We start from the raw sequence: 11,941 nt of genomic DNA, 5'->3' as shown, positions 1-11,941 counted from the left end.
AGTGGTCAACATAAACGATGCACTTTAAAAGCATAACAGTTTGCACAGTATTTTCACTAATATACTGAAACAATTTAATTTATTTATATTACAGTGAAACAATTTATGAATTAAGAAATGAAGCATTAGAACTACATATATTTAACATTCTTCTGTCTCCTATTAGATCACTGATATATTTGTTTCAGTGCTCAATGCTCCATGTTCAGACACAAAAATAGACTTACAATAGAATTATTTTCTAAATTTTCACTATTTTAATTGTTTAGGTATTTTGAAATAATGGTGTTTATTGCCTATTTATTTTTTATATTTCTGATTCAATTCAGATTTTTTTCTTGAATAGCTATAGTAACATTATCTTTAATTTCTAAAGTTTTAGGTAAAGACTTATGATTTGAGATTTTGCTATGCACATTACATCTTTCAAAAACGTTCTTGAATGACAAACAGCTGTGATTCTTTTTTGTCGATTCAGGTGTGAAAAATAGAAACAGAAGTACATCCAACTGGGTTTGAAAACCTGTGGTTACTCTGGGTCTTACTAGACCAAAACCCTAAAGCTAGACGCAAGATGGAATCATATTGTCATCACCCAGTTACCTCTGAAAGGTAATGGTCTTATATATTTTGCCAAAACACTGAGGCATATATACTATGTACATTGACAAAACCAAACAACACAAACACTTGGCGCAGCACATAAGAGTAAAATCCTTTGGCTCAGAACTCTTAAGAACTTTTAATAAAAAAAAAAAAATTATGAATAAAAAATAAAGGTTTGAGGACCAAATGGACCATATCAGAGGGGGCAGATGGTTTAAATGAGGAGTGAAAAGGGCCATAACATGTCAAACTAGAGAAACACACAGTTACAGAGGAGGACTGTGAACCCACCTGTTTGCTGCTTACAACACTAACACCACTGCCTTTCTCCAACACTCCTCCACAGCCCTGCCCTGGGGATATTAGGCTACATATCAGAATGCATATCAATTATGGACCCATCTGAATAGGTAAAATGTAGGCCTATACATTGTATGTCTTATCCTAGTCTTGGCCTAACTGTTTACACTATATAGGTCTGTAGGAATTTCGCATAGCCTCCGTCTCGTCAATGTAAAAGATTAAGTATCGCGAAAATAACATCCATGGCATGTGAGCACCAGCATCTGCAGGTCTGCCACGGATAGGAACCTTATACCTTTGTTTCCCCCCGTACATTTTGAGGGACGTACATGCTTGTTGCCAGGGTAAGTCGTTAGCATCGTTAGCAAGAAAGCTAACAAGGCATATTATGCATATTGTCAGATCATAATGAATACATTAGTTGTAATAGGACTTCAAACGTATATAGTAAGTACTTTTGACTTATACTCCCTCAGAGCACAGGGTTGTTGGCCAGTTCCGACGTTTGCTGCACATTTTGGCTAGTGTAGCTATATTGTTAACTCCTTTGTCAAATTCCTGCTAATGTTAGTTAACGTTATATGTAACGTTATGGAAATTAATGCACGGTTTATTACAGCACTATATTTTAGACATTATATTAAACGTAATTCTGGTCAAATTTTTCGGTTTTCGAAGACAAACATAATAAGACATAATTTGAATGTTAATTTTAGCGAGGTTAGTCGCATTATATATATATATATATATATATTATATATATATATATATATATATATATATATATATATATATATATATATATAAATCATAGATATAAATATGTAATCATTTGTTTCCTATGCTTGCGTCACGTTTTAATTACATATGCTTTGTTCTAGGTCTAACGAGAGGATCGCTACTCAGGGGGGGGGAAAAAATCACTAAGGTGGTCCAAAATCTTTCCCTTCGCCACATAAACTTCAAAAACATTATGTCATCCATACTGGCCAGAAGCCCTTCATCTGCACAATCTGTGGAAAAGCCTTCAAGCAGTCTGATCTTTTAAAAAAGCACTTGCAGAAAGTCCAATCAAGGCTTCCAACACATCGTCTACGGGATGACATTGTTACTCATAACCAACAAGCAAAATGTGATAAACCAGCTGCAGGGATTAACACACATGGCAGTGGTAATTACACTTTAATACCTTTGATTGTGTCAACTTCTGTGGCCTCCCAGCCAGAGTGGAAAAGCGAAATTGTGACTCTTCTTACCTCTGAGACTGGAAATATATATATGCCACATGTAAATGATGCCTCAGTGATTCGGAGCAGTGTCTTACATTTTATGGATCCAGTACCTCAGAAGCAAGTTGATTCCGCAAATGTAGACACAGCTGCATGCAATGCCCACAATGGATACACCTGCAAAGTCTGCTTGAAGTCATTTTCTTCATCTCTTCAGCTTTGGATTCATTCGCCAGCTCATAACAAACTAGAACAAAGTGAGGGGGGCAGAGAGTCAGGCCAGGCTTTTTCTCAACAGGCTTATTCGAAAGAGCACCTGAGCTCCAGCAGAAGCAAAATGACTTTGAATCACCAGTGTCCTAAATGTCTCAAAACCTTCTGCACACCATCCAAATTACAACGGCATTTCCTTATTCATACGGGGCAGAAACCCTACTCATGTATGATCTGCTTGAAAGCCTTCAGACAGAAGGTACACTTGAAATCCCATTTAAGCACAGCAAATAAATGTTCACTGTCTGTCGGCACTGAAAGGAAAAAAGAGAGGTTTGGTAATAGCAGACAAACCACAGGTCTGCAGCCTCAGTCGTCACTTCGACTTCAACCCACCAGCCATCACACTCCTGTGAGTTCCTCAGTGGAACTGGAGCAACAGTGTAAAATAAGTGTAAATGCTGTGCAGGACCTGAACAAAACCGAAATCAAGTCAGATGCATCTGTAAAACCAGAGCAGTCTTTAAATAGAAGCAGTCAGTGTTGGAGTAAATTTTGTCACAAGTCAGATAAACAAGAGCAGCAACAATTAACACACAAAGACTTGAAACCATTCCAATGCATGATCTGCAGCAGGTCGTTTAAGTTGGAAGTTAATTTAATACGTCATCATAAAATTCATAGGAACCAAAAAGAATTGGGAAGTTCTACCACGGAGCAAAACAGCAGTGATGTGAAAATGTCTGATTCTGAAGCAATACAACATTTACCTGAACCCAGGCATGCAGAGCCTGTTGACTTGAACATTGTTTTTAAACCAGAAACATGGAGTGGAAATTGCAATGACTGCAATGACTCTCTTCCCCAGGATTCTGTGTTAATTACATCAGCAGAACAGCAGAGGGAAACCTACCACGCCACCAATGAGCAGCAGAGAATTTACTCATTAAATCAGTGTCGTGCATGTTTAAAATGTTTTCCATCTGTATCAAAACTTCAAAGGCACATGATGAGTCATACTGGACAAAGGCCCTTTGGCTGTGAGATGTGTGGGAAGAGATTCCGTCAGAAAACACACCTGAGGGTCCATTGTCGCACTCACCTGTGGTCTAGATATCACAAGCAACGATCATTGTATACCAATCGGCCGCCTTCTCGCATTGGTGGGTTTAACACAAGGACCGCAGCAGACGTCCCAGTACAGGAAATGTTACTACATAAGAATGATTTTGAGACACACACTGGCAGTAATGTAGTCTCTGTAAAACACCTGGATCAGAGTCCTTCTATAATAACGATTCAGAATAACAACAGGGAATCCGATAACAAGTTGTTGCCACGTATCTCAAAGAAAAATGAGGTTGTGCGAAAGGTTTCTAAAGTGACTGTGAAAAGGACACAGACTGCTAAATCAATGCGTCATCCAGGCCACGTGCAACACAAGTGCTTCCAATGTTTAAAGTGTTTTCCAAGTGCCTCTAAATTACAAAGGCATGAGATGGTACACACAGGCTTGAAACCATTTCAGTGTGTTTTGTGTGGGAAAGCATTCAGGCAAGCTCCACATCTGAAAACTCATGAAAGGTCTCACTGTGAGAGGAAACCACCCGGGCCAGTCAATCTACAGGGGAACATCAGAAAACTGAAAGCAAATAGACAACAGCAGCTTTACCCAAGGATCAGTGTCCATATCCCACAACAGAATAGATCTGTGAACACAGACACTACACTTTCAAATTCTGATGGCGCTGAAGATAATGGAGTGAGAGTGTTGCTCTGCACCAGGCGGGAAATATCCATCACAAAAGTTAACAGCCTCTTTAAGACAAACTCTAAAAAAAATAGTAATGTAATTGGTAAAAAAGGTAAACTTAACACATCTCCAATAGCAAGGCACTTGGTTACTCACTCTGGGGTAAAGCCATACAAATGCACTATGTGCAGCAAAACCTTCACACAGTGTAGACATCTAAAAGTTCATGAGCACAGATGCAGACAGGGTTCACATTATATTCAAGGAGAAATTAAAATTATCAACAGTCTCCAGGATAAATGCATTGAAAACCTTTCTGATTGTACAGATTTGAATGTAGATGCAACAAAAGAGCAGCCGGAGTCACATGCCAGTGTTGGTCATCACTCATTTACTGATGGAGATTTATCTTATTGGTCAGATGCAATAAACACTGAATGGTTGGCAGTGCCAGAAGTGGGCTTACAAGAGGAGAAAAATGAATCGGAGAAAAGACAGAGAGACCATTATGATCTGGCTACAGACCATTATAGTTATTCCTTTCCCTCTCAACTTACCTTTGAAATAACTAAGCTTGTCCAAAATCAAAACATGGCAGCCCCACCTTTGTCACACCAGCATGATGGTACTTCTACACGTAATGTAGAAGTACCATGTCAGCCTAAAGGAGTTATGGCTATTTCAGATAGCAACAAGCTGCTCAGTGCTGAAGTTGAGAATCAAATGCAGCCAGATAATTACTGGTGTGAACCACTATCTGTGTTTGAATGTGAGAAGTGCTCTGCGAGTTTTATGAGCAAAAACAATCTTAAGCAACATCTTTGTTCAACCAATGTTCAACCCAAAATGACAGAGTCAGCCCAGAAGTATCGTTGTGACATTTGCTTCAAACATTTTGTGTCTCCCTCTAAACTTAAAAGGCATTATCTCATTCACACAGGTCAAAGGCCGTTTAGGTGTGACATTTGTGGCAAAACATTCACACAGTCAGCACATGTCACAACACACCGGCTGACTCACTGATTATCAACATATTACTTTTTTGCAGTGTAAAATTGTATTTATGAATATCATGATTTGTCATTAGTGTGATGTTTGTGTATACTGTATGTATGTAATATATGTATAATAATGTGGACTTATAATGGACTGAATATTTTTACAGTTTTGTATTTCATGAATTAAACGTCTTTCATGTGGTATTTTGTAGTCCCTCTTGTTGAATTTAATTCAATATTAGAATTATATTATAATATTATTATTATATAATTGAATATTTTATGATAGCCTTTTTGTACTTCAGTTAAGACTAGTTGTTTTTTAAGAATGTACACAATAGGAACGGAATATTTGCTCTTTTTTTTTTACCTAGGGACGATTTTAGGGACGTACCCATTCAGGAAGTGAGTCGCACACTGCGCGTTTTGGTTGTGTAGCTACATCACATGCGCGTCCAACGGCAGCTATACTGATGCTAAAATAAACAAAGGTTTGTGAGCTTAATTTATTATTGTCATATATTTGTGTACGCCATGGCGCTAACAGAACGTTATGAAAAGGTGGCAGCCTCTTAGTGCTAATTAACGTTAGCTTAGCTCACCACCTGATATTGTGAAACAGCTAACGTTTAACGTTACTAATGATAGTGCTTTACGACGCTATAATAATAATATTTAATAATAATACGTTATAGGAACGTATATCACTAATATGATGTATATTAAAGTATCGGGAGGCATTATAGTTATTGTAGCTAATGTTTGGAATTGCACAAACCCTTAGCAGTTAAATTGACCTTACGTTAATGAAGTTTTTAACCTAGCTAGCTAACTTTCTCAGCGCTATTCTTGCGTATAGTCACCCCATATTTTCAAATCGTAGTTCATTTCAAATAGCTACGTTCAAAGCCTGTTTGTATCAATGAGTAGCTACGATTACTTTCCTACAATGTCGTATTTCCCTCTTTTTCTGGCAGTCATTGTAGCCGCTTCAGATGGCCACCATGGAGAAACAAACCCCCGCTAAAAAGGCTGCTGCGCCTTCTGTGTCTCAGATTAATGCAGAATATGTCACGCAGGTAAACATTGGGCATGTATACTACACTTGTGTGCTGGTCCAGCACTGTGTTGTACTAAGTTTTTGTTTTTATGCTGCAGTCATTTTTGTTTTGATTTACCTGTAATTGATCCATGTCTGTTAGATGAACCTGAATTAAGCTTGCATAGAAGATCCTACTACATACAAAAAGTACTAATGTGAGAGGGAGATAACGGGCAAATGGGAGGAGTATACCTGTGAAAGGATTTGAGTCTGTGCTGTGGATCACATAATGTTTAGTTTAGTAGAGAGTCAATCTAAGTTGGAGACATTTCCCTTCTAGATAGTTCACTGTTAAACCAGAATAATATACTGTATATCTAAACCACGAAAAAATATATCTAGTTGAACCTCTGACTTTTCCACAAATACACCACCCTGTAATGCATCATTTGTACCAACTTTTGTGTTGCTTTATGAATTTCTGTATGTTTGTGCTGTCATTTTTACCACTATTGATGTTTTTCTTATTTCTGGTTTCAGTTGGCTAATAAATATTGGGCTCCTCATGCAAAGAATAAACTACCATTTGACCCTAAGGTGAGTTATATTCATCTTAGAGATGTCTATATATATATATATATATATATATATATATATATATATATATATATATATATATATATATATATATATCTCATTTTTGTAGCTCAACTACTTTCACAATGTAAGTTGCAAACACATGTTCTATATACTTTATTTATCAAAATGTTAGTTGTGTGTTTTAGTTGTATACAATAAAATGGCCAGTCACCAGTCAATGAACTAATCACACATTTTGTGTTTTTTGCATTGAGGTGTGCTCCGTGTTTGTCTTAACCCCTACGAATTTTAACATTCTTTGCTGTTTGTTTAGGTGATGGAAGATGTTTATGAAAAAGAGATTCTCAAGTCCAAGTAAGTAAATATATAGCATATCTGCCTTAAAATGCTATGTTTAATCCAATTAACACATGTTACACTTATTTATCTTTCTGTTGTCTTCTTTCCCTTACGCTTTCAGATTTGCCATCAGAAAAATTATGCTGCTTGAGTTCAGGTGGGATACTTCAATTCCTCCTGTTCCCTCTTTTTATGAAGCAGCTAATTAATAAAAAATGTTAAAACAACTTGGTGGATACGATATTCATACATTATTTTCAAATTTTTCAGCCAGTATCTTGAGAACTACCTATGGGTGAACTACACTCCCAAGGTGTCCAGCAACGCCTACCTCATGTCCATTTGTTGCATCGTCAACGAGAAGTTCAGAGAAAATGTCCCAGCCTGGGAGGTAAGAAAAGCTGTATCTCATCTTAAGACTGTGTCATTGCATGGTGACCCCAGCTAATGAATAGACTATACTTATACGAGTGACTTTAAGCCTGTACGTTCGCCATCTCTACAGTTAACATTTAAATGGATGGCTATCTAGAACATTGTTTTGTTTTTTGAATTGTGTGTATCAGGTGTTCAAGAGGGAGCCCAGCCATTTCCCATTCTTCTTCAAATGTGTGATGGAAGCTGCATTGGCAGACGAGGAGGCTTGCCTCACTCTGAAGGAACAAACTGTGCTGCTGGTCTTCCTGGACCACTGTTTCAACAGTCTGGTGTGTACCACTAAACGGATATTCAATGCCTTGACTCAGTGGAGGAGTATGTAACTTTGATTATTATGCTGCTGCTTGTAGGATCAATATGGAGGTTTGTTTTCATGTCAATACCTAGATTACTGTGAGTAATCGGCTAATATATTAATTACAATATTTACATGGTTTAATCACAATATTTTTGACTAAATACGTCAACGTCGATATTGTAGGGTTGACTATTGGTGCTTTCACAAAATATTAACACAATGAGAGTTTTGATAAATAATCACCAATAATGCTGATACAATGACAAAGTGGGTAAAGGCAAAATATAAAACCGCTAGTAAATCTGGTAAGTTCAAAAAATGACATCACTTTACTGTAATGCGAAAATTACAGGAAAAGACAACACTTGTCATATCACGATGTTAGGATATCCAAAATTATAGACGATATATAGCCTCATATTGATATCGATATAATATCGATATATTGCCCAGCCCTAGTAAGATGGTTTGTCTAATAAACTTGGGTTACACAGATTTATTTTTACATAAGCAGCCGGCCTTGGTAAGCCCCCTCGTTACTAGTCTTGGCTGGAGTGTTAATTACTGCATGTCTGGATAACAAGATAATTAAGATGCTGTGTACAACATCTGTATCTAGGGACGGATAACATATTTATATTTGTCAAAATATACTGAAAGATGGCAGAAAAGTGTTCATCTCTACACCATTCTGTTGTTACTCTAATCAATGATTAATGACTAATTATGATCTCAATGATTTTGCATGGGGATTTGAATAATCAGGGTGTTGTTTCAAACAGGTTAAAAACATCCTCCCACTCATTAATGTAAGCAATGCCAAAATACCTTGTTGGTCAAGATAAATGTGGATATTAAGGCACTTGTTTGTAATGTCCACTAGGTGACAGTAGTAGACTAGGCAATGCAACTTGGGTCAGCTCCCACCCATCTGCATCCTCTGCAGCCGCATTAAACCACAGGGAAGCACTGCAGATTTCTCACTTTAAAATCTGCTGTGATAGCCTGCTGCACTTTGATTCGTATCATATAAAGCCCTCTAAATATTTTAGTTGCAGACTTTTATTATGGGCTGAAGTGTAATAAAAATATGTCATACACAGTGCATTTTGATAACTTTCTCTCTCTCTCTCTCTCTCTCTCCCCTTCCCGGAGGTAGATTTGATCAGAGAGCAGGTGCAGCAGCTCATCTCTCTGCCTATGTGGATGTGCCTCCTACCAGTAAGATGTCAACCTATTACTCTAATTATTTTTTTTCTGGTGGTTATTGGTACACCAAGTAATGACGTTGTTTGATAATTTCATTGGAAAGAATTGCCTTCTTGCCATCACACGAATACTGTTTACTGATTTGTTTCTGTCATGTTTACAGTCCAGACTCCAACAAGAGCTTAAGAAAGTTCCAAAGCTGCAGAAGTTCTGGAATCTAATCAAGAAGAAGTGTGATAAGATGGATGCTGACCCAGCTGAGCAGTAATATTATTTTCTTAACTTGCGTTTTCAGATCTATACACACTAGGAAATTGTGTTTTTTATCCTATCAGTGTCTAAGCCGTGTTTCTGATCTGCTCTTTTTGTGTCTTCTTAAGGGCAAAAAAAGAGAGGACCTTCCTCTCAGCTCTCATTAAAAAGTTTCTTGGAGTTCTCATGTCAATTCCGCCAACAGGTAAACAGGAAAGAAAATGTATTCCCTTGGGATTTCATAGTATTATTGCGTACAACTACTTAATTCCTTCGGCACGAGGAAGAACCATTCAATCCTGGTTTTATTTTAATATAAAAAATGTGTTCCCTGGTGTGGATTTCTACCTCCAAATATTGAGTAAAATTAATGATACTGGGTGACTCTCCCTTTGGTCCCAAAGCAGGTCTTTGCATGTGCTCTTTCTACCTTTCCCAGCATGATTAATGTACTTAGGATTTTCTAAAGCTTGCACAGTCAGAGAGCACATCTCTTCAGTACCGGGCCGTATTTCTAGTGTGAAACACAATATTGCCCTTTTTCGTCACTATTTTAGTTGCACTTATCCCTTTTTTCTTTCTGAGTCGTGCAGCTGCCAAAGGAGCATGTGCTCCAGCTGCCTTACAGCCAACGGCATTAACTACTATGTTGTAATGCAGGCCGACGCAGAGGCCCCCCCACCTGAATGCTAAAAACAGAACGTGGTCTATTTGTGTGTTTAGGTAGAATTCAAACCTGACAGAGTAGATTACAATCTGAAGCCCAGCAGGATCCACATCACTCTAATGCTTGCTGCATGCCTCAACTTTAAGTACATCCACACACACACACACACACACACACACACACACACACACACACACACACACACACACACACACACACACACACACACACTCTAACATGCTTAATGAGGGCTGATGCCCCAGCATGCTGCTGTGCTGGCAATGCAGTATATCATAGTGAGGCTCACACACTCAGCATGGCACCTTGGTGTTGTCCACATGCATTTGCTCTCCTCATATCCTCAGTGATAACTACACAACCTCCTTTCCACTGCTACATCTCATCATTCCCAATCTTTTTTTGGCCTTGTATGTTCAAATAGTCCTGTCTGCTTGTCTGTCAGATTGCATTTATCATTGACAACATGCATTCCCTGATATGAAGTGAAGTTCTAACCTCCATGATTTCCTGCTCCCCTTTCAATAGGGCCTGTATCCATGGACAAAGTACATTACTGCGAGAGATTCATTGAACTCATGATTGATTTGGAGGTAAGGCCCATTCCAAAGCCTTATTCAGTACGTTTTTATAATCCTTTGTCATTTGTACTTTTTCTCTCCCTAGATTTGATTGCTTTATTTAAAATGTACAATGCAAGATGATGCACTCAATCTTAACCCAGACTAAGCAGACACTCATTTCCACTCTGTATGTACAGTGTATTTGCTTAATCATGGTATTTTGATGAAGGAAGCGGTGGAGACATCCGTCTCTGCTGAGCTCATTTGCCTTTTGTCCTTCATATTTATAGCTAACTCAGGTCAATGCGTCTCTGACAGTGCTGTCTGCAAAGCTATGCAGTATTTTAAACAGTAGTCTTTGATTGGAGTATGACAGGTTATTTTCAGCCTGATGGCTTTAACATCTGGTATAAGGTGATTGGAGTAATGTGCAGAGTCTCCTAGACATAAGGATTGTGACCTGAGACACAATTCCTTTTTGGAATAATCCCAATGTTCAAAGGAGCAGTTGATACACACGTGCATTGTATTATCCATTTTTTTTAAATTAACAACGACCTGTTTTCAAATACCTCACCTAAAATTCTTAATTTATCTGCTGTGTGCTGTTGCCATCAAATTTGAGACAAATGTCTTATAGGTGAAATACACTCTGGCAGAAGGCATATTGTAGTTGTTTAAAAAAAATGGATTCTTTCTGCTATCAGCCTTACGGTATTTGTTTTAATCTGCAAATGTATGTATTTGTTTTGAGAAAAATAATAATAATCCAACAATCTAGATGAAAATCAAAGAGTACTTTTGCTCTTGTCCTGTCTATTTATTTCATATTTGTTGAGATTGGCTGATGTGTAGCTCTACTCTAATGTAGGAATGGTATCCTCTTGCCCATTTACATCGGCAACGTTGGTTTAACCCGCCGCACTGCAGTGGTCTTAAAAAGGGTTTTAGTTGTAAGATAGCTACTATATACCACAGAGAGCAATAGTTTTTGTTGCTGTAGTTGTCATGCAGTGGAATATAATTTGCATTGGTACTCATGGTGCATTTTCAGTCACCTCAGTTATGCAGTAAGACTTGGCATTATGAACTTTCATCATATTTGTTCATTTAAAAGAAACAAAGGAAAATAGAATTTGACATAGTGTTTCAGGGTCGCATCTTGCCAATGAGGTTGGCTCTCTGGAGTGAAGACACTATGTCACATAAGATTGTGGCTGCTGCTGGCCGTGCAGATCTCCTGTTTCTAGCGAGGGAGCTCGATAGATTTTGTCTGGCTGTCCTGCTGACAGGCCGGCCTTGCTGTTCCTGGCAGCGGCTAGTGGCCGGCCAGCTAACTGTCTCCAGAGACATCTCTTGTCCTTCAGTGCTATCCTTTTACAAAGCCTCAGTTACCTGAAATCCATACTTACC

At 38.1% G+C, this 11,941-nt stretch overlaps 2 protein-coding genes and 1 long non-coding RNA gene across 3 annotated transcripts in view; all 3 read left to right on the top strand.

Moving 5' to 3' along the window:
- The first annotated feature begins 1,257 nt into the window (after positions 1-1,257).
- On the top strand, positions 1,258-1,822 carry LOC120549110. Its single transcript, XR_005637330.1, has 2 exons — positions 1,258-1,356; positions 1,791-1,822. It is a non-coding gene; the product is annotated as an uncharacterized LOC120549110 (long non-coding RNA).
- A 14-nt stretch (positions 1,823-1,836) lies between these two features.
- On the top strand, positions 1,837-5,306 carry LOC120549108 (zinc finger protein 770-like). The gene has a single exon (XM_039785748.1). It carries the CDS (start codon positions 2,188-2,190, stop codon positions 5,125-5,127), a length of 2,940 nt encoding a protein of 979 aa, XP_039641682.1. The 5' UTR covers positions 1,837-2,187; the 3' UTR covers positions 5,128-5,306.
- Positions 5,307-5,476: 170 nt separating this feature from the next.
- aqr (aquarius intron-binding spliceosomal factor) overlaps positions 5,477-11,941 on the top strand; it is a 79,393-nt gene continuing 72,928 nt past the window's right edge. The window contains exons 1-11 of the mRNA XM_039785749.1: positions 5,477-5,593; positions 6,080-6,181; positions 6,685-6,741; positions 7,058-7,098; positions 7,205-7,240; positions 7,354-7,474; positions 7,650-7,789; positions 8,971-9,040; positions 9,192-9,292; positions 9,409-9,485; positions 10,494-10,558. Coding sequence (XP_039641683.1) covers positions 6,098-6,181; positions 6,685-6,741; positions 7,058-7,098; positions 7,205-7,240; positions 7,354-7,474; positions 7,650-7,789; positions 8,971-9,040; positions 9,192-9,292; positions 9,409-9,485; positions 10,494-10,558 — 792 coding nt within the window. The 5' untranslated portion in view covers positions 5,477-5,593; positions 6,080-6,097. The remainder of the gene's footprint in view (positions 5,594-6,079; positions 6,182-6,684; positions 6,742-7,057; positions 7,099-7,204; positions 7,241-7,353; positions 7,475-7,649; positions 7,790-8,970; positions 9,041-9,191; positions 9,293-9,408; positions 9,486-10,493; positions 10,559-11,941) is intronic.

Source organism: Perca fluviatilis, chromosome 20, assembly GCF_010015445.1.
Source record: "Perca fluviatilis chromosome 20, GENO_Pfluv_1.0, whole genome shotgun sequence".
Lineage (NCBI taxonomy): Eukaryota > Metazoa > Chordata > Actinopteri > Perciformes > Percidae > Perca > Perca fluviatilis.
The sequence above is the reverse complement of the archived record's forward strand: the minus strand, read 5'-3'. Positions and strand labels throughout refer to the sequence as shown.

Bases quoted from the DNA above. Each gene is read 5' to 3' on its own strand.
- LOC120549108 (XM_039785748.1), top strand. From the start codon at position 2,188: ATGCCACATGTAAATGATGCCTCAGTGATTCGGAGCAGTGTCTTACAT.